The sequence below is a fragment of the Epinephelus fuscoguttatus genome, linkage group LG3 (genome assembly GCF_011397635.1).
Source record: "Epinephelus fuscoguttatus linkage group LG3, E.fuscoguttatus.final_Chr_v1".
Taxonomy (NCBI): Eukaryota; Metazoa; Chordata; class Actinopteri; order Perciformes; family Serranidae; genus Epinephelus; species Epinephelus fuscoguttatus.
The window spans coordinates 20,759,210-20,784,909 of NC_064754.1; the positions used below are offsets into that span (position 1 = coordinate 20,759,210).

At 39.6% G+C, this 25,700-nt stretch overlaps 3 protein-coding genes across 7 annotated transcripts in view; 2 read left to right on the top strand and 1 right to left on the bottom strand.

Moving 5' to 3' along the window:
- Positions 1 to 919: 919 nt before the first annotated feature.
- On the top strand, positions 920 to 8,636 carry LOC125884377 (cytochrome P450 2U1). The gene is made up of 5 exons (XM_049569286.1): positions 920 to 1,505; positions 3,604 to 4,254; positions 5,478 to 5,639; positions 6,381 to 6,548; positions 7,768 to 8,636. Exons 1-5 carry the CDS (start codon positions 1,091 to 1,093, stop codon positions 7,947 to 7,949), a joined length of 1,578 nt encoding a protein of 525 aa, XP_049425243.1. The 5' UTR covers positions 920 to 1,090; the 3' UTR covers positions 7,950 to 8,636.
- Positions 8,637 to 12,963: 4,327 nt separating this feature from the next.
- hadh (hydroxyacyl-CoA dehydrogenase) lies at positions 12,964 to 20,822 on the top strand. Its single transcript, XM_049569369.1, has 8 exons — positions 12,964 to 13,150; positions 15,624 to 15,752; positions 15,849 to 16,006; positions 16,151 to 16,277; positions 16,520 to 16,609; positions 16,702 to 16,774; positions 18,065 to 18,181; positions 19,162 to 20,822. The coding sequence occupies exons 1-8, from the start codon at positions 13,034 to 13,036 to the stop codon at positions 19,278 to 19,280; spliced, it is 930 nt and encodes a 309-aa protein (XP_049425326.1). The 5' UTR covers positions 12,964 to 13,033; the 3' UTR covers positions 19,281 to 20,822.
- Positions 20,823 to 23,732: 2,910 nt separating this feature from the next.
- Positions 23,733 to 25,700, bottom strand: part of lef1 (lymphoid enhancer-binding factor 1) — a 129,863-nt gene continuing 127,895 nt past the window's right edge. For 4 of the 5 annotated variants that reach the window (XM_049569345.1, XM_049569339.1, XM_049569322.1 and 1 more), the window contains one exon: positions 23,733 to 25,285. The gene's annotated coding sequence lies outside the window, so the exon portion shown is untranslated. The remainder of the gene's footprint in view (positions 25,286 to 25,700) is intronic. The other variant, XM_049569330.1, reaches the window with a different exon arrangement.

Here is a 25,700-nt window from a genome sequence, read left to right on the forward strand (position 1 = left end):
GCGGGTTCAACCATATAAAGCACTTTGTAACTTTGTTTCAAAAAGGGTTTCATTAATAAAGTTTTATATTATTATCATTATTATTAGTAATAGTAGTAGTAGTATTTAACACATTCATTCCTATGAGCTTTTCCACAGCGGTACAAAGTTGTTTATAGGTAACGTTCAGACAAATAAACTGATGAAAAGAGTTAATTTTAATATTTTTCTATTTCTAATAGCAATAATTGTAACCGTTAAGTTTCTTGAATATGCTCCATGAGTACTGTACTGAATTCTAATAAAATGTAAAATAATAATCCTCTTTATTTTATTTCATTTCTTGACATTATGGCACTGTCTTGCTTTAAGGTAACATTAAGTGTGTGAGATGTTTTAATTTCTGTTTAATTGGTCTATTCTATGACAAAAAAACAAACAATTGCAACATTACAAACATTTCTTTTTTACCAGCTGGCACTGTAAGTACCATAGTGGGTTAAATACTAATAACCTTGTAACTTATTTATTAAGGTTCAAGCTCCTAAGGGCCAGAGCCCTTTTGAGTTTGTGTCAGTTCGATACTGTTATTAGGGTTAAGCCCTGAGGGGCCATATTTTAATTTAATTATGTTTTATTTCATTTAACTAAAAGCAAACCCTGGTGTAGCTTTTTCCCACGCAAAAAAATACTTCCATTATTTAAAGTAAAGAGGTGTAACAACATTTTCCCAACAAGATAACCAAATAAATGAATGAATAAAACGTTAACTTTGTACAAACAAGCTGAATCCAAAGTCCCTGTTAAGAGTTTATTTAATAGTGAAGAAGAGCTCTGCTGTCGTCACTGTTGAAGTCAACCAATCACAGCAGGGCAGAGCGCTGTCAGCCAATAGGAAGCCACTAACCGTACAACGTTGTCAGATGGTGTTTGATAACAACACAGGAAGAGCGTGAGGAGCGACACATCCATGGAGGTGCTGTCAGACACCAGGGTCGCCAAGTTGGCACGTTATTAATGATTTTACTCGGACTTTTTTGAATACTTTTAACCATGGGATAGTAACATCTTTGTCAGCTCACTGGATTCAGCTGGTTTTAACTGTGACACCATGATGTCGCTGTCATGGCGGGAGTGTCTGAGCAGCTCCGTGCTGTCGCCTGTAAACTTTGTAGCTCTGCTGGTGTTCTTGCTAGTGTTTTATATAGTTAATGTTTATCAGAAACGACGGTACTTCGCAAATATCCCACCAGGTCCGAAGCCGTGGCCGGTGGTCGGTAACTTCGGCGGGTTTTTTCTCCCCTCTTTCATCCTGAGGAGGTCTGGACTGCAGTCACAACCCCCCATGGTCATTTTAACGGAGCAAGCTAACGCGTACGGTAACGTGTACAGCCTGTTTGTAGGGAGTCAGCTGATGGTTGTGCTTAATGGCTATGAAGTGGTCAAAGATGCTCTCTCAAACCATCCTGAGGTGTTCTCCGACAGACCAGATATTCCTTCTGTCACCATCATGACCAAACGCAAAGGTGAACAGCTGTTTTCATTCAAGGACTGTTGTATAGATTTACAGCTGTATTTCTGTGTTGACTAATCATTGAGCATGAAATGGGCAGACACTCTCAGTTTCTACTTTATTAGGTACTGTCTAACTAAAGCTAATGCAGTCTGATAAACCCTGGAATAAATTAGGTTTTTGTGTAAACTTTGGAGAGGTGTTGATTCAACTGTATTGTCCCCCTTGAAGGCTGTAGTTTGTGGTGCTGCTGATTACATTGCCTTATACAGAGAGCTCTTTCCAATATCAGTCTATTTATATATATATTTATTTGATTTTATTTATAACAAATGAGGTGGATAAATGGTTAGAAACACATCCTTACCTACCTACCACAGTCAGATTAAAGGATATGTTCACACTCTCTCAGATGTATCTTAATAAAATACTCACATGACTGAAGGTTCACGGTTCAGTTTATCGTCTTTCAAATAGGGCTGCAACTAACGATTATTTTCATTGGCAACTAATCTGTCGATTATTTCTTCGATTAGTAGACTAATCATTTTAGCAAAAAATGTGTTAAAATGTTAAAATGTCGGTCTTTCCCTCCCAAACCCCAAAATTATATCATCTAATGTCTTGTTTCATACTCACACCAAAGGGTTTTACTTCACCGTCATGGGAGAGTGTGTAAAGCTGCCAATATCTGAACATAAGAAGCTGCAATAAGAGTAGTTTGGGGTACTTTTATAGTCATTTTCTATGAAAAATAACTCAAACCGATTAGTCGACTACTAAAATAGTACCGATTATTTTAATAGTTGATTAGTCATTGATAAGTTGACTAATCGTTGCAGCACTACATTAAACATGTAATATGAGGGAATGAAATTCGTTACCCAGGTCCAATAGCATACAGAATAAATAACATTGAAGATAGACCTATAATAGATAATTAAATAACCTAAAAGCCTTTAACAAAAACAGCACATACTTAAAACAACCATCAGCATGTTAAAGTGTATAATAGTGCATCAATAGCCGCACACAGTTGCAGCAGTATAAAGTGCAGAGGACTGACTTTAATCCAGTGTTCATAAGAACAACAGCCTCTGGGTTGTTAAAAAAATAAAGTGCGATTACATCAACATAAAATAATACAAGAGAACAATAACAAGCTGACCACTATCCCCATAATCACACGTCTACCCTCTCATACCCACAACACTTCTCCACTCCTCCCTCTTCCCTCCACCCACACAGACGCATCACTTTGCAGTCATCTCACTTGCTGTTGTGTGTGCAGTGGCTGAACTTTTGTGTTAGATTTGTGGTTGCAAGATATAGCCTAATGTGAGGGGTTTCCGAGTTTTATTGAATTGTTGGAGCTTGTCTTTCTGGGCAATAATGAGCAGAGACTGTGGCTTGATCACAGTGCTCATGACCTCAGACATGATGCTGCAGATGTCAGTCCAAAAAGATTGAACCTTTGGACATGAAGCAAAGCTATGTAGAAGTGTTGCCACAGGACATTGGCATTGAGACACTGTTTTGCAATCATTTGGACAAGTATGTATATTCTCAAGGCTCTTTTCCCATAAGTCATCGAGACAGGGTATCTTTTAGAGCTGCAACTAACACTTCATTTCATTATCGATTAATCTGCCGATTACTTTCAGTTTTTATTGACTAATCGTTAAGTCTATACATGCATTTTTTTTAAAGTTAAAAATGTTAATCAAAATTTCCAAGAGCCCAAAGTGAGGTCCTCCAACCAACAGTCCAAATCTCAAATACTCTTAATTTACAACCATAAATGACAAAGAGAAACTGCAAGTTCTCAAATTTAAAAAGCAGCTGTTGGACATTTTTATTGGTGCCTTCAATGATTAGTTAGATTAGATTCCAGAGTTTATAAATAAATACATAAATAAAAGTACAGTAGTGATGAAATAAATATATGTGTCTGCAGGTATAAACAGATAGTAGAAGTAGTTGAAGAACTACCCTACTCACAAGTGCAGCTGTGTAGTTATATGGATAGGTTACAGTTTGATGAGTCCATACCGATAAAACTGGAAACAGACTAAATATGCCATCCCGTCTCTGTTTTAATTGAACTTTAGGAATAGTCTTTGCACCTTACGGGCCAGTGTGGAGAAAGCAGCGCAAGTTCTGCCACACCACACTCCGAAGCTTCGGCTTGGGGAAGCTGGCCTTGGAGCCGTGCATCCAGGAAGGTCTGGCCACCATCAAAACAGAGCTGCTGCGACTGAGCAAGGAGTCCGGTGCAGTCGGCGTGGACCTGGACCCACTGATCAGCAGCGCCGTGTCAAACGTCATCTGCTCGCTGATCCTGGGACAGCGCTTCCATCACGAGGACAGCGAGTTCCGCAACATGCTGAGACTTATGGATCGAGGGCTGGAGATCAGTGTGAACAGCGCTGCAGTCCTCATCAACATCTTCTCACTGCTGTACTATTTGCCTTTTGGGGTCTTCAAGGAGTTGCGGCAGGTGGAAAGAGATATCACGGCGTTTCTGAAGAGGAGTATTGCAAAGCACAGAGAAACCTTAGATCCTGACAACCCGAGGGATCTTGTAGACATGTATTTGATGGAGATGTTGGCCCAACAAGCTGCTGGAGAGGAGGACAGCACCTTCACAGAAGACTATCTCTTCTATATAATAGGAGATCTCTTCATCGCTGGCACTGACACCACCGCTAACTCAGTTTTGTGGGTTCTGCTCTACTTGGCCATACACCCTGATATCCAAGGTAATAGTAGCAACAGTCCTTTACAGACATGTCCTTATGACATCAAGGAATTTGTCTAGTTTGCTGCAAAACTGACCTCCAGAGTGCCACTGGAGTGGAGCTGTGGGACCACCACCTCTGATATCCGAAATGTCTCCAATCAGATTCTGTCCAGTTTTGGTAAAGTAAAGCAGTTATGTATTGCTATTGGCCAACTAGAAAACGACCTCTACTCAAGAGTTTCCCTGGCACAAGATTTTGATGAAAGAAAACACACAGTGTAGAAGAAAACAGTGAGTGATAGGCACACACAAATCCACACACTTTTCTATATTTGATGCAGCTACTTTATCATCTCAACGCATATTAGTCATTCAGTTATATAAAATATAATTTATACAACACTGTAGAGCTTCAAAATTTATAGTTGAGATACTGATGGGTTACATTTATGTTGCAGAGCTGATTGTGAAAGGCTTTTAGTCGTGTACAAACCACAGATGTTTTCTGTATTAATCATGGAAAACTCTTTGGGTGGAAAAAGGAATTGGAAGTCTGCGATGGGAACCCACAGCTCAGACACTTCCTGGTTTTAGGATAACAAAATGTCTGGCTAGATTTTACATTTAACCACTTCTCCATCTCTTTCACAACCACATTGATTAGCACATCAAAACATATGTTCTACCACTGCTTTCAAGTACTTTGAAATTACTTTAACTGGCTTACAGCTACAGTCGGTAACTTTTAAGAAAACAACTGTCATATTTGCTGAAAGTGTCACTGTATTCTGAAGGAAGTACATGACACAGGTAATGTGGAAGAAAAGAACCATGCCCCTCCTCCTCTTCCTCCTGCCTCTGATGGCATTCGCTGGAATCAGACCGTGTAATGCAGCTGTCAGTCATGTCAGTCGCCCTCATCAGGCAGCGCTGATTAAATGCGAATAAAAATTCTGTTCCTGCTTTGCCTGTCTCTCTCCTCAAATGTTCTCAGAAACTTATTTTAGTGTACTGTTTAGCTGTAAAATGAGAAAGTTGGTCTTGCTGGTAGGCGGCGCATGATATTGTTGGATACTTAACAGTTTCAGCAAATATAAAAAAGTTATTTTTTAGAAAAGTTACCAACTGTAGCTCTAAGGTGTGTAAACACCACCCATTATTTTTACTTATTTGGTGGGATGAGGACTATATTGATCATCAAAGAATGATTAATTAATGTTGTTTCTACTGTTTTGATTTCAGACAAAGTCCAAGCAGAGATCGATAAAGTGGTGGGCACACATCGTGTCCTGTCGCTGACAGATAAGGGAAGCTTGCCTTTTACTGAAGCCACCATCATGGAGGTGCAGAGGCTGACTGTTGTGGTTCCCCTGGCTATTCCTCACATGGCCTCTGAGACAATAGGTAAACTTAAAGGTCCAGTGTGAAGGATTTAGGGGCATCTGTTGGCAGAAATGAAAAGTTTATAATCACCTTTAAATGGAAATTTAAATTGTTTTTTTTTGCCCTTAGTTTGTTACTGTTTGTTTTTCCAAACCAATGATGAGGAATCCAAATGATTTCAAATGGCTGAGGGCTCGACTGCAAAAATCAGATTTTTAGAAAATGTCTGATTCTGTGTGTTTACTGTGTCGGTTTTATTAATATGTGTAGATGCGACGGAGAGATCAAAGTGCTCGATGCAAAGTGCTGCACAAAGAAGTCAAAGACTGATTGATTTTATAGTTTTTTTAGGAAAAGATGGTAAAAAGAGCAGAACAAACAGTATGTAAATCTACATACAGCACAGGTCCGCGTTCTACAGTAGCCCAGAACAGACGAACCAAACACTGGCTCTAAATAGGGCCATTTACGTCTTCATGTCTGCCACTATAGCTCTATTACATGCTTGGCACATGGAGGAAGTTTCAGTTCTGCAACCTCACCACTAGATACCACTAAATCCTACATACCAGACCTACCACCCCTCGTCTTTTCCTAAATCTTCTGTTAATGCTCAACCAGTCAAGAGTTTCAGACAGTAATCATATATCAGAAATAATAAAGATCTACAGAGGTGAGTTTTGTTGATGAGTCGCAATTTCAAAAGCATCTGATTCACTGACGTGATGGCTTTGTAATGTGTTTTTCTCCCTCTCTTTTTAGAGTTCAGGGGCTACACTATTCCCAAAGGAACAGTTATTGTGCCCAACCTGTGGTCTGTCCATAGAGATCCCACTCTCTGGGACGACCCAGACAGTTTCAACCCAACACGCTTCTTGGACGATGAGGGACATTTGCTCAGGAAAGAGTACTTCATACCATTCGGGATTGGTTTGTAAATCCTCACTCATAAATAAGTGAAACCTTGATTTATACAGGTGCATCTCCAAAAATTAGGATATAGTGAAAAAGTTCAATATTTCTTGTCAGTTACTTCAGAAAGTGAAAATTGCATATATTCTGGACTCATACAGTTCTGAGAAGGAGCTCTAATCAGCTAATGAACTCAAAATATTTGCAAAGGTTTCCTGGGATTTTCATCTCCCAGTCTGGTCCAGTTCACACAACCACATCATGGGGACGACTGCTGACTTAACAGTTGTCCAGAAGACACTCACTGACACCCTTCACAAGGAGGGTAACCCACAGATGGTGACTACTGAAAGGGCTGTCTATTCGCAGTGGTCCAAAACCGTCTTTTAGTTGAAAGTAAATTTTACATTTCATTTGGAAATCAAGGTCCCAGAGTCTGGAGGAAGAGCGTTGAAGCCAGAATCCAAGTTGCTTTAAGTCCAGTGATGATTTGGGGTGCCATGTCATCAGCTGGTGTTGGTCCACTGTGTTTTATCAAGTCCAAAGTCAACATGGCTGTCTACAAGGAGATTTTTAGAGCACTTCATGCTTCCATCTGCTGACCAGCTTTATGGAGATGCTGATTTCCTTTTCAAGCAGGACTTGGCCCCTGCCCACAGTGTCAAAACTACTCCTAACTGGTTTGCTGATTGTGGTGTTACTGCCCTCGAACCCCACAGAGAATCTATGGCGTATCACCAGATGAGAGACACCACACTCAACAATACAGATGAGCTGAAGGCTGCTATCAAATCTACCTGGGCTTCTATAACACCTCAGCAGTGCCACAGGCTGATTGCCTCCATGTCACACCGCACTGATGCAGTAATTCGCGCAATAGGAGCCCTGACCAAGTATTGAGAGCATAAATGAAAATACTTTTCAGAAGGTCGACATTTCTGTAGTATAAATTATTTTTTGATTAGTCTTATGTAATATTCTAATATTTTGAGATGCTGGATTTTTGATTTTCATGAGCTGTAAGCTGTAATCATCAAAATGAAAACAAAAAAGGCTTGAAATATTTCACTTTATGTTTAATGAATCTAGAATATATGAAAGTTTCGCTTTTTGAATTAAATTAAGGGCAAAAAATGAACTTTTCCATGATATTATAATTTTTTGAGATGCACCTGTAAATTGATTTTAATTGTCCATGCACCAGGTGCTAACACTTTATGCCCCCTATATCCTTCAGGTCGCAGGGTGTGCATGGGTGAACAGCTGGCGAAGATGGAGCTGTTCCTGACGGTTTCCAGCTTACTGCAGGCCTTCAAATTCAGACTTCCAGAGGGAACGCCTCCTCCTTCTCTGCAAGGGCGCTTCGGCCTGACGCTGGCACCCTGCCCATACACTGTGTGTGTGAGCCCTCGAAGGTGAAGCAGTGCAATATTTGGTTCAGATTTTCTGTAAACCAAGAACCTTTACTGACCAAGACGTGGGTAAAGGTCTCCTGGAGAGACAATGCAATCTGTGTGAAACAGAAAAAGTATGATCTGTATCTATGGCTGCACATCACATCTCATTATCAGTTAATGTACTGATTACTCAAGCAATTATTGGGTCCATAAAATTCAAAAAGCAATGTGAAACACCAGTCAGAAGTGACCAAAGTGATGTCTTATGGCTAGTATTTAATTTGCAATGCTTTCATCCAAAACAGCTGCTAATAATCTCCTCTAAGAAGCTGGGACCAGCAAGTGTTTTATATTTACTTGACAATCAATCAATAATTAAGGTCTATTGTCAAAGTTCTGTTGATTGTTTTTTTTTAATCAACTCAATCTCAACTAATACGGTCAGTATTATATTTCAGATGCCTTTGATTTTGGAGGATATCTGCTGCATATCTGTATTGATATTTTATCATTTTACTGTAATAGGACGCGTGACACTGAAATATAGAAATGAGCGCACAGATCTGTCTATCTGTCTACATAATGTCTTTTATCAGGGCATTAGGAAAGATTTTAGTTTCAAGAGTGTAAATATATATTTTCCTTACCGACTTGATAAATGGATCACTGGCATTGTGTCAATAAAATGAGTTTATCTTAATAATAATAACCTCAGTGTATCATGAATATAGAAAACTTGAATATTATCATTAAATCACTTTTTATTCTGAAAGAACAAACTAATCCTAAATCAGAATCATTTTGTTTTTGTCATTTGTCATTTTGAAAAAACAGTTTTTAAGACATGCAGCCCAAAGCTTATTTTACAACAGCTAGGGACATTCTGGCATTTTGTCTAGGGTGTGTGCATGTTGTGCAGTGTAGAGTTACAATCAATTGATTTAAGGAAGTGTATTATGATTGTAACAAAACATATAACCTATTGGTAAAAGAAATCAGCTCAAAGGTGGAAAAGATACTGACTGCTAGCTGGGACCTCTGCGACAGCAGAGTCAGGGTTCTTTAAGTCAGGGTTTATAACACGACATAGTATTTAATTTTTTAATATATAAGTGCCGTATTTTAGTAGGCTGCATGGTGGTGCAGTGGTTAGCATTGTTGCTTCAGAGCAAGCAGGTTCCTGGTTTGAACCCCAGGGTCGGGGAGCCCCCCGGTGGAGCCTGCATGCTCTCCCAGTGCCTGCATGGGTCTCCTTCAGGTACTCCAGTTTCCTCCCACAGTCCAAAGACATGCAGGTTAGCCGTAGAGACTTATGGATCATACAACCGTAGGTGTGAATGTGAATGTGAATGGTTGTCTGTCTCTATGTGTCAGCCCTGTGATAAGTCTGGCGACCTGTCCAGCGTGTATCCGTGACATTCATTTGACAGCTATAGTTAGAGAATAGCCCATGGTAGAGTGTAACAGAGTACATTTGCTTAACTACTGTGCTTAAACAAAGTGATGAGGTATTTGTACTTCAGTAAATAAGTGCTGTATTTCAGTGAGCTATTAGCAGTGGGTGGAATGCACATTAGGATTGTGCTAAATTCACTCAGTGCCTTTTACTGTAATTGCACAACTGAAATACAAAATTAGGAACTTCACAGACAAGCAGACACATTTAAGACTGTATACGTAAGTATAAAAACAATAAATAAGTATAAAAATGGGGTATTAAAGCAGAATAAGTACGATATACATATTGCACATAGCCATGATAATACTGCACATATCTTATCGGATGTTTAATACTTCAATGGCACTTTGGTAAAAGCTTCGCAGGAATCAGGAAGTGCCAGCTTTTAGGGACCTGTAGTGCCATCTAGAGGGCAGCAGGGTGAAAAGGTGCTGACTTACATGTGATGATTCTCCAATGTTTGTGGCCTGATGAAGACATTGTCCTCTACTTATGGCAACTGAGTGCCAGGAATTTGCTGTGCTGACTTTATGACTCTCTGAAGAGCTTTCCTGTGTGTTGCAGTGCAGCTGACAAACACACCAGCATGCTGTAAATGAGAATGCTTTAAATGGAGGAGTGATAGAAAGACAGAAGCAGCTGCTGGGACAGATCGGCTCTTTTCAGTGTCCTGAGAAAATACAGCCACTTCTGCTCCTTCTTCACCAGGGCTGTTGCGTTTAAAGTCCATGTGAGGTCCTGGGAGATGTGTGTGCAGAGGAATTTAAAGGAAGACACTCTCTCCACTATGTCTCCTCTGATGTCTAACAGTGCAGGTTCCTTGTTGTTTCCTGAAGCTGACTATCATCTCAATTGTTTTGGAGATGTTGAGCACCAGGTTGTCAGTTGAACACCTTTCTGTCAGTATGCGGACCTCATCCCTGTAGGCAATACATTTGAGGTACTTGTAGTTTACTTCTACTTTCCAGGACAGTTCAGAGGGAAATATTTTACGTTTTACTGCAGTACAGTTATTTGGCACTTAGCTACTAGTTATGAGTTACTTTTTTTATATCTGCGTTTGAAGCCATTGTTAAATCCTCCATATGCACACAGCTGTGAACACATAACAACAGTATTACTGCACTAATAAACAGTTGTTTAAAATGTCACTTTTGTTGTGAATAAGGATTTACGGGTGCTCCAAGTGTGGATAAGTGGTTGAAAGAGATGGTCAGGATAGAAGAGGGAGACAGACAAGAAAAGAGACATCCTGGAATCTGAAGAGCTGGAAACGTTGACAGGTTTCTAAAAGCAGGGAGCCACTTGAGGCCAGGCTTTACAGTGATTATAACAGCTAAGGGGGTTTGACTACACCCCCAAGCTGTTCTAAAATCACTGTAAACCACTCATTGCTTGAATAAATAAACAGTATGGAGGAAGGAGTCAGTCCGCATAATGAGTGTTTACCTTTGATGCTTTGAGTACATTTTGCTGATAAAGGGTAGTTAGGCGACTCTTCAAGTATTGTGACTTAAGGTCACTGAGAGAACATTTTTTCCACACTAAGCTGTCACCAAAAGGTACGTACAAAGATTCAATGATAAATCAGTTACTATTTTTATTAGATAGAAAGTGGACTTTGTGATGTATCTTCTTTGTCCCTGAGCCAGAATTTGGACATTTAACCCTGCTTGAGTTTGAATTTAATATTGATTTATTATTAACTTCTAATAGAAATGACAAATAAATACCCATTTTACCAATTTTAATAAAATGTTGCCTATAAAGTGTTGTAAGATATATGTAAGGTTACTGGGGTTGTGCCACACCGTGTAAAAGTGTGACTTTAGGGTTTTGTTTTTTTTTAAGAGTTTGTTAACTTGGTAAAAACAGCAATAGTCATGAGTCATGTGACATGAAAGTACATGCCTGCAGAACAAAATGAAAGAAAAGAATAAAAAGATAAAATAAAAATAAATCTGGAATACATTTATTATCTTACTATATAATGACGAAAACTGTCATGTTTGTGTGTGTCTGTGTCTGTGTCTGTGTCTGTTCCACGTTTTTCTCCTCACTGACTTGGTCAATCCATGTGAAATTTGGCACAGTGGTAGAGGGTCATGGAAGATGCGAAGCAATATTACATCAATTGGCCAAAGGGGGGCGCTATAGCAACCAATTGAAATTGCAAACTTTGAATGGGCATATCCCATGCCCCGTATGTCATAGAGACATGAAACTTTGCACAGAGATGCCTCTCCTCATGAGGAACAAATTTGCCTCGAGAACCCATAAAGTCCAGTTATATAGATTTTCCGCCATTTTGAATCTTTTGAAAAACACTTAAAATCGATCTCTTCCTAGGAAGTTTGAGCATCTGCATGAAACTCAGTGAACATAATCTAGGGACCAATATCTAAAGTTCCCTCTTGGCAAAAGTTGGAAAACTAAAACTGAGCTTCTAAAAGGCAATGAATATTGCAGAGGGTGTGGCTCATCACATAAAGGTGTATAACATCTCAAGGGTTTCACTGATCACCACGCAACTTTGTAGGCATATGACCACACATAATGTGAGGGGACCCTGACATTATTGACCCCAGCAAACAAAATGGGGACGCTAGAGAGCTAATTTCTTATCTAGGCCTAACTGCCATATGGATTTTTACTAAACTTGGTAGATATGTAGAACAGGATGCCTCAAGGTGACTGGAGAAATTTAACTCTAATTGGCAACTGGGTGGCGCTATAACAACAGAAAAATGCTTAAAAATGGCTAAAATGCGACCGATCCCTGTGGCTCCCCCTGTGGCCCAGTGTTGTTTTTTTCCCTAATTTTTGGTATGACTAAGTCATGGTATGATATGCTGTACATAATCACGGAAACTGTCAGTGTGTCATTCTGTCAGTCAGTCAGTCTTCTACCAGTGCGCTCCACTTCTAAGTCAATACAACATAAACACTTACTATCTGCCTTTCAACGTGCTACCTCAACTACTAATGTACAGTTTTAGCCCACTAACTATCCCACTATTGGCAATGGTACTACTGTACTTTCAAAAAAGCAATCATGCTATGGTAATAGAAACAACTATACCAGAGTTAAATCACTGAAGCTATTGTAGCAGTACCTTTCTCTAAATATGTGTTAGACCAAAATTGACCATAGTTGAAGAATGACCCAGTTACTTTTGTAATATTTAGAATTAAGTGCTTGTAATTGAGTATTTTTAGACTTCAGTAGCCGATACTGCTTTTACTTAGCCTAAGTAAATGATCTGAGTACTTCTTCCACTACTGGTGAAGTGGTTTTATAACTCTGGCAGGGGTCATTTTACATGCACATGTTGTCATACTTTGATTTACAAAGTAAAGTTTGCTGACAGTAATTCTGTACTCTTCATATGTAACACTTTAAATGCATGACTTTGATTTGCATGATGTATTTTAACATCCGGTGTTACTCCTGAATATCTGGATTCCCTTCAGTAGGCTTTCTGTGCAGTTTAAGTTAGTTAATATGTGATGATGATGATGATGATGACGACAGCTAAGTGTGTGAAAGGTCGTGGTTGGTCACGTGACCGCCGACCTTCCTCCCCCTCCGGGCCTGTTTCAGTCAGTCACTGGGATTCAGTCCTGCTGCAGGTGACAGGCGAGTCATGGCTTTCTTCACACACCAAATCTGCAGAAGTTTGTCGTCTTCTGCGGTCAGACATGCTGCTATCAAGCACGTCACGATCATCGGCAGCGGGCAGATGGGTGCAGGAATCGCACAGGTGAGCGAAGTTATGGGTTTGGTGTCTGGTTTAGCCGCTTAGCTAGCATGTAGCTTCGTTAAAGCTAAGTGGAGTAGCTGCGCTGTACCGGAGCTGTGACGGTAAACCGGACCTACATTTGCAAAACCAACCAGCCAGTCTTCATTCTTGAAGTCTTTGCTCTTGTTAAACAGGAAAACACTTGGTTGAAAACCCACTTGTGTCGAGTACAAGTCGTCTAACCTGCATGTTGCTCCATGACGTTAGCATATGAGCTTATAAAATACAAGTGACAGTGAATGGGTGTCTTGTCTCACAGTACAATCAGCCATTGATCCCATAAGGAAGATGTGTTGTGAAATACTTCAGGTGTCATTCATTACACACCTCTTTCCTTGTGGTGGGGAAAAAAAGACACTGACCTCAGATGCACTGCAGGAGACAGATTTTGCCTCAAGGTGTCTTTCTCCATGTTTGGTCTCCAGCTGCTGTTTGCTTTGAACTGTGTCCCACATACTGCAGGGTGAACTCAGGTAATGTGGGACACATAAGTCTGTACATGTTGGGCTTTATACACAGCCAATCACCAAACATGTTATTGCATTGCTGCTACAAATCCTTAATTGATTACTCTGACATAACCAGGATGGACAGAGCAAAGAGTCAACAGTCTTGTGAGATAGATAAGCCACGTGGCATGTTGATTTTCTGTTTTTGGTAATAAGAGTGTGACAGCTGAAACAATAAGGGTGTAACAACACAAATGTTATTAGGATGTTTCAGGGGCGTTTCTAGGATTTAAGGACATGGGGGCCTCAGCCCGAACCTCTGTCGGCAGTCCACAGAAATCCTCTCCTGGAAAATGTTTTCACTTTACAAGCTCTATATTGATGTGTTTTTATGCACTCTGGCACCTTATTTATCCATAAAAACAGTTTTTTGTTTTTTGCAGCAAAGGGGATAGTGCATTATAAGAAACATCAGCAAAAAACACAAAGCATAAAAACGAGTAAAGGTAGAAAAAAGCAAATTATAACACGACAGGCTTAATGGCTGAATTCACATTATTGCACATAGGAAGTGTCAGTTGCACAGCTTATGCCTGGTTCACACTACACGATATCAGCCCGTTTCTCGCCCAACGTTCACGATTTCTCCCGTCACAGCCGTCACTTTGAGCAATAGGGACACAGAGCGATCTGCTGCCGTAGACAACTGTGCGGCAACAACACCAAAGCCTTTTAGATATTTCCTCTAGGGATGTTATCACACAGAGAAACACGGAAACAGCAGAGGCATTTTATCATCCCGCTGAGTTCTGCCATTAGCATCAAGCTAGCAAACAATGTCATTTCTTCATAATGGAGACGGGCATAAGGTAAGAAAATTTTAAAATAGTGGCTTTTACTCACCACAACTGCAGAGGCTCCCAGCTTCATTTGAAACAGACTACATTATAGACTGTCCGTTCTTTATTAATCCCTCTGTATCTTTATATATTTACTTTTTATCCGCTCCTGTTGCCTTCATAAAGTTAATGCATCGCGTTGTCATTTCAAACTCAACACTTCCTGTATCAGTTTCAAATTAAAAGCCCCTTATAACCTCGGCTGAGAGAATCCCTTCATTTTCTAATAGGCTTTTATTGTGAAACATTTGTAGGAACTTGTTGTGGAGGATACAGTAGCTTGAATGTTTACGTACGGTACATCAAATGTAGCTCCTGCCATCTGCTGACGCTTTTAGGTGACTACAACAACATTTCGGCTTGCACATGAACAGACACAGTGATTGAAATGATAGTAAAAGTAATAAAAATAGGACAAGAATAACCCGATGACATCACACACATTGTGAAAGACAACCGGGGATAATTGGTGTGAACCATCGATTTTATGACTCCTCAGTCACCTAATGTGACATAGTGACTGTCAGAATAGACAGAAATGTCGTGTAGTGTGAAGCAGGCATTAGTAAACTGATATTGCATGTGGGTGATGATTGATTGTCAGTTTTGGTATATGTGGACAATTGGGAGCAGTGTTGGTTGTTAAGTCTGACAGCAGCAGGAAGAAGGACCTGAGGTTTCTGTCCATCACACACTGCGGATAAGAAGCTTACACTGGCCTATAGGGGTGGGGGAAAAATCGATACAGTATAGTATTGCGATATTTTTGTGTGGCAGTATTGTATTGTCACACAGTGTCAAGTAGCAATTTTTTTTTTCAACAGCACACTCAGAAATCTGTTCTCTTTTTTTTTTGTAATTTTTGAGCATCTTTTAATTTTGCGGCTATTCCAGTGTGAACTTATGAACACACACTGCACTCGTGATGCCTGCTTAGAGTTATAAAGTAGTATGGAACTGGCACACAGCTCTGGTTTCCGGTCACATTTGCTGTTAAGGTTCCCACTTAGATTTTTTTCCCATCTCAACATCACTGACATTGACGGCTGTGTTTCTAGTTATCCTGAACTAATTTCTTTCTGAAAGGTTGCTGCATCAACTGGCCACTCGGTGACGCTGGTGGACACAAGCGACGACATCCTTAAAAAGGCTGTCAAAGGAATTGAAGGGAGCCTTAAAAGAGTGGTCAAGAAGAAGTTTGCTGATAAACCAGAGGTGAGACACAGTAGATCACCAGTATATATTAAAACAACAGTGAGAGGCTGAATTCTGCGTCGCTAATGGGAGATATTGTATTTTGGTTTGTTTCAGGCAGGTGAGGAGTTCATCCAGAAAGTCCTGAAGAACGTGTCGATCTCCACAGACGCTGGATCTGTAGTTCAGGGCTCAGATCTTGTGTTGGAGGCCATTGTAGAAAATCTAAAAATCAAACAGGATCTTTTTGGTGCGCTCGACAAGTTGGCACCAGCGTAAGTGCTGTCCTGTCACTGTGTCATTTATTAGCTTTAAGTGTTAGAATAAAAGCTGTTATTTAGAAACACAGAATGAATGTGTGTTAATTTCCAAATTCAAGATAAAGTTCTATACTATGTGTTTTTCTGCACTTGCTTTAGACACACCATCTTTGCCAGCAACACATCCTCCCTTCCCATCACTGACATCGCCAGCTCCACCAACAGGCTGGATAGATTCGGTGGCCTTCACTTCTTCAACCCGGTCCCTATGATGAGGCTTGTAGAGGTACAGCCCCCCCAAAAACTATCACTGTGTTATTGTCATTTATTTGTTTGTGAAGTTAAAAGGGAGATTCTTCCTAGAGAATGTGTTTCTGTAAAAGATCATTGTAAAAGTGCGTCTGCATGGCACAGCAACAGTCCACTGGGATGAAAGAAAACTAGCTAACACCTCTAAAGCACACCTGTGTAATGCCAGCAACACTAAGGCAGGTTAATGAACTTTAATGTGGTATGAATCTCTCACAGGTCATTGCAACCTCGCAAATGAGCCAGGAGACTTTCGATTCCCTCCTGAACTTCAGCAAAGTGCTCGGAAAAACGCCGGTGTCCTGCAAGGTGGGATTTGCTCTCTGATATCATTAAAGCTGTAGTCTCTTAAAAATAAATTTAACAGCCCACTCATCAGCACCCAACATCTCTTTATCCAGGATACACCAGGATTCATTGTAAACCGCCTGCTTGTTCCCTACATGTTGGAGGCCGTCCGGTTGTATGAGAGAGGTAGGTCAAAAGTGATTGTTAGCTATGATAAAGTGTCCGTAACCATGTTTGTTTGGGATTTTCAGAGGAAACACATCTGTTTCAATTATGTATTTTATAGCTTAACAGCTTTTAATTTACAAGGTTAAACCTATTTATTATAGCTATTTTCCCTTGTCTTGTTCTTAGGTGTGCAGGTAAGTACCCATTAAAATTCCTTTTTAGGTTAGTAGGTTAGGTTAGGTCAACTTCTGTACAGGACAAACACAATCAAGACTTTAAAAGAGACACTAGTCTTTTTAGCAGCAGTTCTCACGGTGGCAGACTGAGGTTAGGATAGGGGTGAAAAGATGGCACCAGCACGTAGAAAGTATTGCAGCTTGCAGCAGGACAGCCTGCATCACATTTTCTTCACAGGGAGGGCACCCTGGAGCGCACTTTAACATGTTGTATGTGGCACTTTTGTGTGTTGTTTTGTTTTTGTTTTGTTTGTTTTTTTCAAACTTGGGGGCACAACGGGGTCACCAGTGAGTCCTTGTGAAACATGTCAGTTCAGGAAACTGTTCCACTCTGTTTTACTCTACCGAAGTTAACTCAAATTGAGTATATTTCTCCCAACGTTGGCTCTGTTGTATGCACAGTTACTCATAAACACAAAATAAACTAGAAGACGAAAACATTCTTACACCCATTTCTCTTATTAAACAACTACAACCATACAACTTTTAATACAAGTTTCTGGAGCTTTAATACCTTTGTGACTAACTTGTAGCCAAATCACACTCCATTCAAACTGGACAAAGTAAAACTCGCCCAAACTGTCTTGGCTGGTCTTGAATGAACCCTTAAAGATCCAGTGTGTAGGATTTAGGATCATCTATTGGTATAAATTGGATATAATAATCATAACTATGTCCTCATTAGTTTTTAATCACCTGAAAATAAGAATAGTTTTTGTCGCCTTAAAATGAGACGTTTACATCTACATACGCCACGGAGTCTCTTCCACAGAGTCCGCCATGTTGTTTCCGTAGTAGTCCAAAACAGATAACTAGAAAACTAGATACCGCAGTTTTCTTACAGGTTTCGCACATGGGACAAGTTTCAGTTCCGAAACCTCCCTGCTAGATGCCACTAAATCCTATACACTGGACCTTTAGTTCAAAGCGTTATATGTGAAAATATCCTGGCTGTACACACCTCGTCCTACTCTCTGAGCTGCACTGGGTTACAAACAACATTAAATAGTGATTTGAAAAAAAGAAGGTGAAAATACTGAAATATTGAACTGAAAAATGGTTTCTCCCTCAGGTCATGCTTCCAAAGAAGACATTGATATCGCCATGAAACTTGGTGCTGGCTATCCCATGGGGCCCTTTGAGCTGGCGGACTATGTAGGACTAGACACCACAAAGTTCATCATAGATGGTGAGTGAAACTATGTGGAAAACATACAGTGGGTGTGGTATAACCAGAGGTGGAAGGTAACTAAGTGCATTTACTCAGGTACTTTGCTTAAGTAAATAATTTGAGGTACTTGTAGCTTGAGATTTTTCTTTTAATGCCTCTTAAAACTTTGACTCCACTTCATGTCAAAGGGATGTATTGTACTTTTTAAAGCACTATGATTATTTGACAACTTCAGGTACTTTATAAATCCAGATGTTTGCTTACAAAATGTATTAAAATCTAAAAGAACAGCTGAAAATATTTAGCTGAAACTTGACTAAAAGAAAATTAACTACAACTATTCTGATAATTGTTTGTCATCTTCCATGCAACAACATTTCATGATTCCTGTTTCACAAATTTGCTGTTTTTCTTTTTAATTAATGTAATACTGTGACCTATTGTTAATGATGTTGAAGTTCGAACGGATGGTGGGACAAAACAAGGATTGTGAAGGTGTCACTTGAGATTGTGTGGGCATTTCTCACTCTTTTCACAATTTTTACAAACCAAACAATCAATCTATTGATAGAGAAAGTGATCAGCTGATTAATCCATAATGAAAATAATCATTAGTTTCAGTCCTACACAAAAGAATTGAGTCATCTCCATCTCAACAATCAACACAAGTAAAATCCTGCTTTTACATTAATGCATGAGTAACAATAATCTGATGATGTATATGTGTAATGTATAACTGTCACTGCCACTTTTCTACGTTTAATACATTAAGTACATTTTCCTAAAACTTGTAACAAAGTTTTTTTTTTACAGTGTGGTCTTTGTACTTTTACTTAAGTAAAGAATCTAAATTCTTCCTCTGTCACTGGATGTGACTTTGATTTAAAAGTGTCTGATAAGATGAAACTGCTGCAAGGAACAACAGACAGAGCTAATTCGAATGAACTGATATATTAAATGTTAAACAATATTTGTTTTCTGTTGTTTTTTATCTTTAGGTTGGTCTGCAGCGGATCCTACTAACCCGCTCTTTGCCCCGAGTGAAGTGCTCAACAAGTTGGTTGCTGAGGGCAAATTGGGCAAAAAGACAGGAGAAGGATTCTACAAGTACAAGTAATTCAGTTTTGCAGTGTTGCTAGTTTTACGGGGACACACATCAAGGTGAAACTAGTCTGAACTAGAGGTCGACCGATGGATTTTTAAATATATACATAATAGTTTGGAGCAGGAAAAAGCCGATGTCATCAACTCCCCCTGCAGAACAAATCTGACAGTGTCGGACATGAACAGTCTTTGACTTCATGAGAAATTGGGTAATTGTAGCACTAAACATAAGCCTATAAACTCTTGCATATATATTTATACAGGAGACCTTTAATACTTTTGAGATTTAAATTGCTTACCATTACCAATTATTATTGGTAGTATTATTACTGTTGTTGATTTTAAGCATGATGTAAGAATCCTTTTTAGTCTTTTAATTTTGTACAAATTAGTTTTAGTTGTTGATCACTTGGGCGATTTAGTAACATGCACTATTGTTATCTGCACAACAATACACCACGTAGCTGTGTGAGAATGTCCATTTTATGGTAAAATAACAAACAAACATGCTGCTTTGTGCAATGCCGCCACACTTTGCAATAAAATTATCCCATATATTCTACAGTGCCAGATTTATCACACACAAGGTGACGTAGCATTTCACTGCATCTCACCATGTAAGTGTTACATTTATTATCTATAGATCCATTTACATGACACTACAATCTAAGCATGATAATAAACTCGGTAAATGAAGAATCATATGGAGGCGCTGCATTTTACACCAAATAACACAACAAAAAATACCTCACTGTGACCCTTGGGGAGTTCTGTAGTCACGCCACTTGATGAAAGACTTCCGTGTAGGATACACCTGTGTTTCTTCTCTTGAAGCTTCTTCAGAAGCCTCCTCTCTCCTTTCTCCTTGACTCCTCGACTCCTCAAGGTGCATTTAAGGGATTGGAACCATCTCCAGGTTACGGGGGGGGGGGGGGGAGGCGAGGAAGCATAAATACAAATTTGTGTCAGGCATGATCTGCCGTACTCGGACTTAAACTGTCTCTGATTGACTTACCCTGACATTGGCACTCTGAACCCAACCAATACCAATGCTCTTGCCTAAATCGAACCAACCCAACCAATGCTGGCAATGAGTACAAGCCAATTAGAGGAAGAGTAGGGCGGGTCATGCTTTTGCTATCCTGGAAAATGCAAACTGGCCTCCCGCACTTTGGCTCTTGCACTATAACGCTGGACCTGCTGCTGTGGTCCAGCCAAAAAAAATTATGTAAATTCATGGTAAAATGAAGAATAATACACAACCCTCCCCTCTTCTGCTCCAGTTGGTGATGTACGTCCCTGTGTGGCTGTGCAGCTATCAGCTACACTAACAATAGTTTGTAAAACTTCCCATCAACACAGATCAATCAGATAAATCGGTCGACCTCTAGTCAGAACATCAGAATATAAGCCATCCGAAAAGGACTGGCAAGAAATAAAAAAAAATTGCCTGTGCCTTCTGTAATAACATTTTGTCTGTCAGTTCATTTTCTTACTGGCATCCACTGAATGACATCTGATTGTGTGTGAAGAGATTAAATTTGATGACAATAGATTTTTTAAAATGTGTGGAGTCTGTTCTGTTTGGAGGAGTGAAAAGGTGTCGACTGCTGTGCATATTCACAAATAGACTGGGTGATATTTACACATAAAGGTCTAGTGTGTAGGGTTTAGTGACATCTAGTGGTGAGGTTGCAGAACTGAAACTTCCACATGCCAAGCGTGGAAGAGGATCTGCTCCACAGCTCGTTCTAAGGTAACGAAAAACACATTTACAAGTGATTATAAACTAATAAAAACCTAGTTATGAATGTTCCATTTCTGCCATACATGCTCCTAAATCCTGCACACTGGACCTTGAACATTAAATGTGAACGCCTCTCATATCTGCTTGCATCAGTCAGAGTAATATTTGTCATACAGCAATAACTGTTGAGATGAAAGCTACAACTTAAATTTGAGTTCTTTAAATATAACTTTGGTTATGATTTGGTGCTACAGAAATAAAATCAACATGATTTTAACCTGTTTCTTTCATTTACTGATTTAAAGAAACAAATGTTCAAACCTATGTTGTTTACATTGACAAGCAAGAAGTTTGTCCTCTTTCCTGTCTTTGCTGGCACACTACCACCACCTGTTGGTTCATCTGAAGCTAATATGAGGCTTCTGCTGTTCCAGTCACACATATCAAGTGGATAGCTTCCAAAGTTAGTCCTTTTAGTTTAAAATTCCCTCCTTTTGTCGCTGTCCTCCCACTGCAGCACTGTCCAGGGGGAAACACAAAGAAGGGCTTTTGTAGAGATGAAGCCTCATATTGGCTTCATATAAACTTTGGATACATTCTTACACAAAACAAGGACTGAATTTTGTTTCCAGTCACTTACATTTAAAGCAATTTAAGGAAAATATTTATGGCCAGTATGAACAGAAGGATCAGCAACAGCAAGAAAAAACCCTCAATGTTCATCGTGGCACCTGACTCTTGAAATATGGTGAACCTGTCTTTTAAAGCTCGCTTCCAGACATATTTTAAAGGAACAGTGTGTATGAATGAGGGGGATATATTGGCAGAAATTGAATGTAACAAGTATGTTTCCTTTATTGTATAGTCATCTGAAAATTATTATCACCGGTTTGGTTACCCTAGAATGAGCTATGTATTTCTACGTAGGGAGTGGGTCCCTGTGCACAGAGGTTGCCATGTTGCGACCCCATGTTTCTACAGTAGCCCAGAATGGACAAACCAAACACTGGCTCTAGATAGGGCCATTCACATTTTTGTGTTGGTCTGTAGTCAGCAGCCCCTATGTGACAAGCAGTGTCATTAACTGATTTTTGAACACGAAACTGCTTCATTCTGATTTAAATCACTTTGGGTTTCATTTATGAAAATTGTGTAAGCACAGAATGAGGCATGAAAGACGCGTACAACACTTTCCACGCAAAAGTTGTGATCTATAAAAACAGACATTGACTCATGCTTACCAACATTTTGGAGACGCAAAATTGGCGATGCAGATGGTGAGGTGGAAGTCTGAATGTAAAAGTTGTTGAATATTTTTTGGCGCACCATTTTTATTTTTTGTCTGTACGTACATTTTTCGTATGGATCCTACGCACAACACACTGTTATATAAATGAGACCCCTGGTCTATCTGTTCTTGAGAGGAAGAGACCTCTGCAGATAATTCAGCTCCTGGTTAAAACCTCCTGAATAATTAAAGCTTAAGGAGTTCTAACCAGGTAAAGTTTCAGCTGGTTGCAGTCTAGATGCCACAAAATCCCCCTAAATCTCACACACTGCTCCTTTAAGCCAAATTTAAAAAAAAAAAAAAAAAAAAAAAAGATACTCTGCTATCTGATATTGTTTCTCTACAGAAAAGTTCAATTTCCTTCTCACCCATTAGAAAATCCAGAATCTGAACAAATACAAATGTTTGAGTTATAGCTTAAATATTGTGTAAAGGTCTCTACAAGAGCGTTATGAATAAAATGGACTTGAATGCACTGAACAAATTATTTGTGTGATGCTTTACGGCAGGGGTGTCAAACATATGGCCTGGGGGCCAGAACTTGCCCACCAAAGGGTCCAATCCGGCCCTTTAGATTAATATTAATGCACTTTCAGGAGCAATTTAAAGTGAGTAGATACTCATGTAAATACTGCATCTGAGGCTTTCCACCCTGAGCAGAATACAGCTCTCTGAAATAAAGAATACTTTCTGTAGTGAAATTTAAAGATAATACTCATTGTGTCAACCAGCAGCTGCACTTGAAAACACTATTAGTGCAACCCTGCTGCCGAGGCACTGATAAAAGTTCAGACCGTGAATGGTTTGTAAGGCAGAGGACGACTAATCCTGGTTCATCAATAGCTTCACTTTAGTGGAAAATTATTTTTAAAAAGTCACATGTAACAAAGGTGTGTAGGTGTGCGACTGACTGAACTGAGTTTGACACCCCTGCTCTGAGGTATGTTCAGTCTCTTCAAAATGTCCTGTTAACCCAGCAGGAACACAAGGTGGTGCTGTTTTACTTGAAATGAAGATATTCTCCAGGCACAATTCAGATTTGTCTATAAATACTTTTCCTTTGATCTCGGCTTTTTAATCAAAAATGTTGTTTACTTGAAAAATTCAATTGTTACCTTTAGAGTTTTTACAGAATGTAAGGCTAACATTTTTTTTTAATATTCAGAGACAAAAAAAGATGGATCTCACCCTTAAATGGACTTGTACCCCAACCGATAAAGGTTTTTCTACTGTGAGTTTTTCATTATCGTCACAACAATACTGTGTATGTGTAGCCCCAAGCATCATGTGTTGTTGGAGTCTTGATTGCTTGTCAGTTTTATATGCTTAAAGTTTCCAAAAAGACGATACGTGTGTTTTACCTGCTTTACACCATCAATACGTTGCACAACCGCTTATGCATATTTACATTATAATCTCCAAGGATGACAAACAGACTGCTACATCTGGCACTTCCAGCTCTGGTCTTTCCACCAAACAAGTGATCAAATGAGCCAATGGTGCCTTTTTATTTTTCTTACAAAAAAAAAAAACATGTTGAAACAGTTCAAATATGACCACTTGGGAAGCAAAATGCTATACCAAGATGACAGTGACCCAAAATATGATAATAAAAAAAGGAATTCATCAAGTAATACTAAAATAGAGCATTAAAATCAAAATGTTACAGAGATGCTTGCATGGAATAAACAACATGGCTAAAGACCACACTATTAGCTACCAGAGAGAAAAGACAAAGGTCCATTGCAATAAAAGAAAGACTGCCAAGTGCTGGGGTAAATATATATATCTGCTTCATTTGTCATGTTTTAGAACAATAAAATATAGGCCTCTGAGCTATCACTCTCGCCTTTGTCCTAATGTTGCCTGCAAAAATACCAAGAAAATTGACATATCCTGACAGTTTTAAAAAGTACACATACTGAGCATTATTTTACATCTGAGCAAGACTCGAGGTCACTATTTGTTACAAATAGTTATCAAAAGAAGCCTTAAAGTTTCAATTTTCTGCAAGACGCTTCAACAAGAAAAATGGCTTTCCTGTGTCCAAAGCTTATTTTCATATATACCACTATATAAAAAAAAAAACAATATTTAAAAAAAAAAAACAAAACAAAAAAAAAAAACAGTCACTAAAATATACACCGAGAAATTGAAACAAGGGTTCAAGATACAAAAAAAGCATTCAAAATAAAATTCAGTCTAAAATGAAAAGCAAATCAAAGTGTTGATCCTTTTTTGCACCAACTGGTCAGCGACAAACTAAAATGGCGTCTTGAGGACGTTTCGTAGACAAGATGAGATCCCTCCGGCTTCCTTAGTGCAGTCTAAAAAGAGGTGTTTGGTCGGTCGGGCGAAACCCCAAATGGTCTCAAATATCCAGGGAGAGAAAGAGAATGGAGGGGGAGGAAGGAAGGTGCTGGGGGAGTAAATGTCGGCCTAATGAACTATACAAAAGGAACCAAGGTGACAAATAACTTACAGTAACTTGGAAACAGGTGTTTGGGGCGGTGCGGTGGAGACGTTTGTGCGCACATCAAAATTGCTGCTGTTTTTCAGTGCAGTGCCTTGGGATTGCGGTAAAGCTGATTGTAAAAGGAAACTGACAAAACACAGACGTCAAATTGATTTCGGTGAGAAAACGTGGTTGCGTGAGGGTGCTCCTACTAATCATGATTGTCTTGTTCAGTTCAGTTCAGTGTCTCTACAGCAGGCTCCTTCAGGACGGGAGTAGAGTCAGACAGTGAAGTGTTTTTGGTGGTGGTGGTGGTGGTGGCATGTGACTGTGTTGGAGGAAAGGGGAGTAGGGGTTAGGTGGGGCTGGGAGGGTTGGGAGGAAGGGGAGGTGGGGTCCTCTGAGAACTGGAGGCTTCAGTTTGGAGATTTAAGGGTCTTCATGGAATCTAACAGGCCTCCATCTCTAGCAGAGGGCCCGTAGCTGCTGCCTTCGCTTTGCATGTGGAGAAACTGTTCCGTTTTCCTCCTGGAGAAAAAAAAAACAGAGACGGGAACAAAAGAAAAGCACATCAATCAAGCATACTAAGAATGAAGTAACTGCATCTGTATAACAAAGAAAAAAAGCTTATTTTTATTCATCAGTGAGGGAGGCAAAAAAAATTAGAAACACATCAGTAACTCACACCGAAACACTGGTCACAAACGTCACATTAACCAAAACCAGACGTATCAAGATGACTCAGAGTGACTCAAACGTGTCTCACCATGCAGGCATGCCTCCCGGTTCAGCGAGGGACAAATTACCTGTCATTACCATACGCATCATCAATCATTATTTCTTTCTCCATAGTTTCACAGCTGATTGAATGAAAGCCTTTTGCGGCAGTGTTGAGCCAAAATGCTGAACTACAGAGGGGTTATAGGTCAGTGGCAGGATGTGG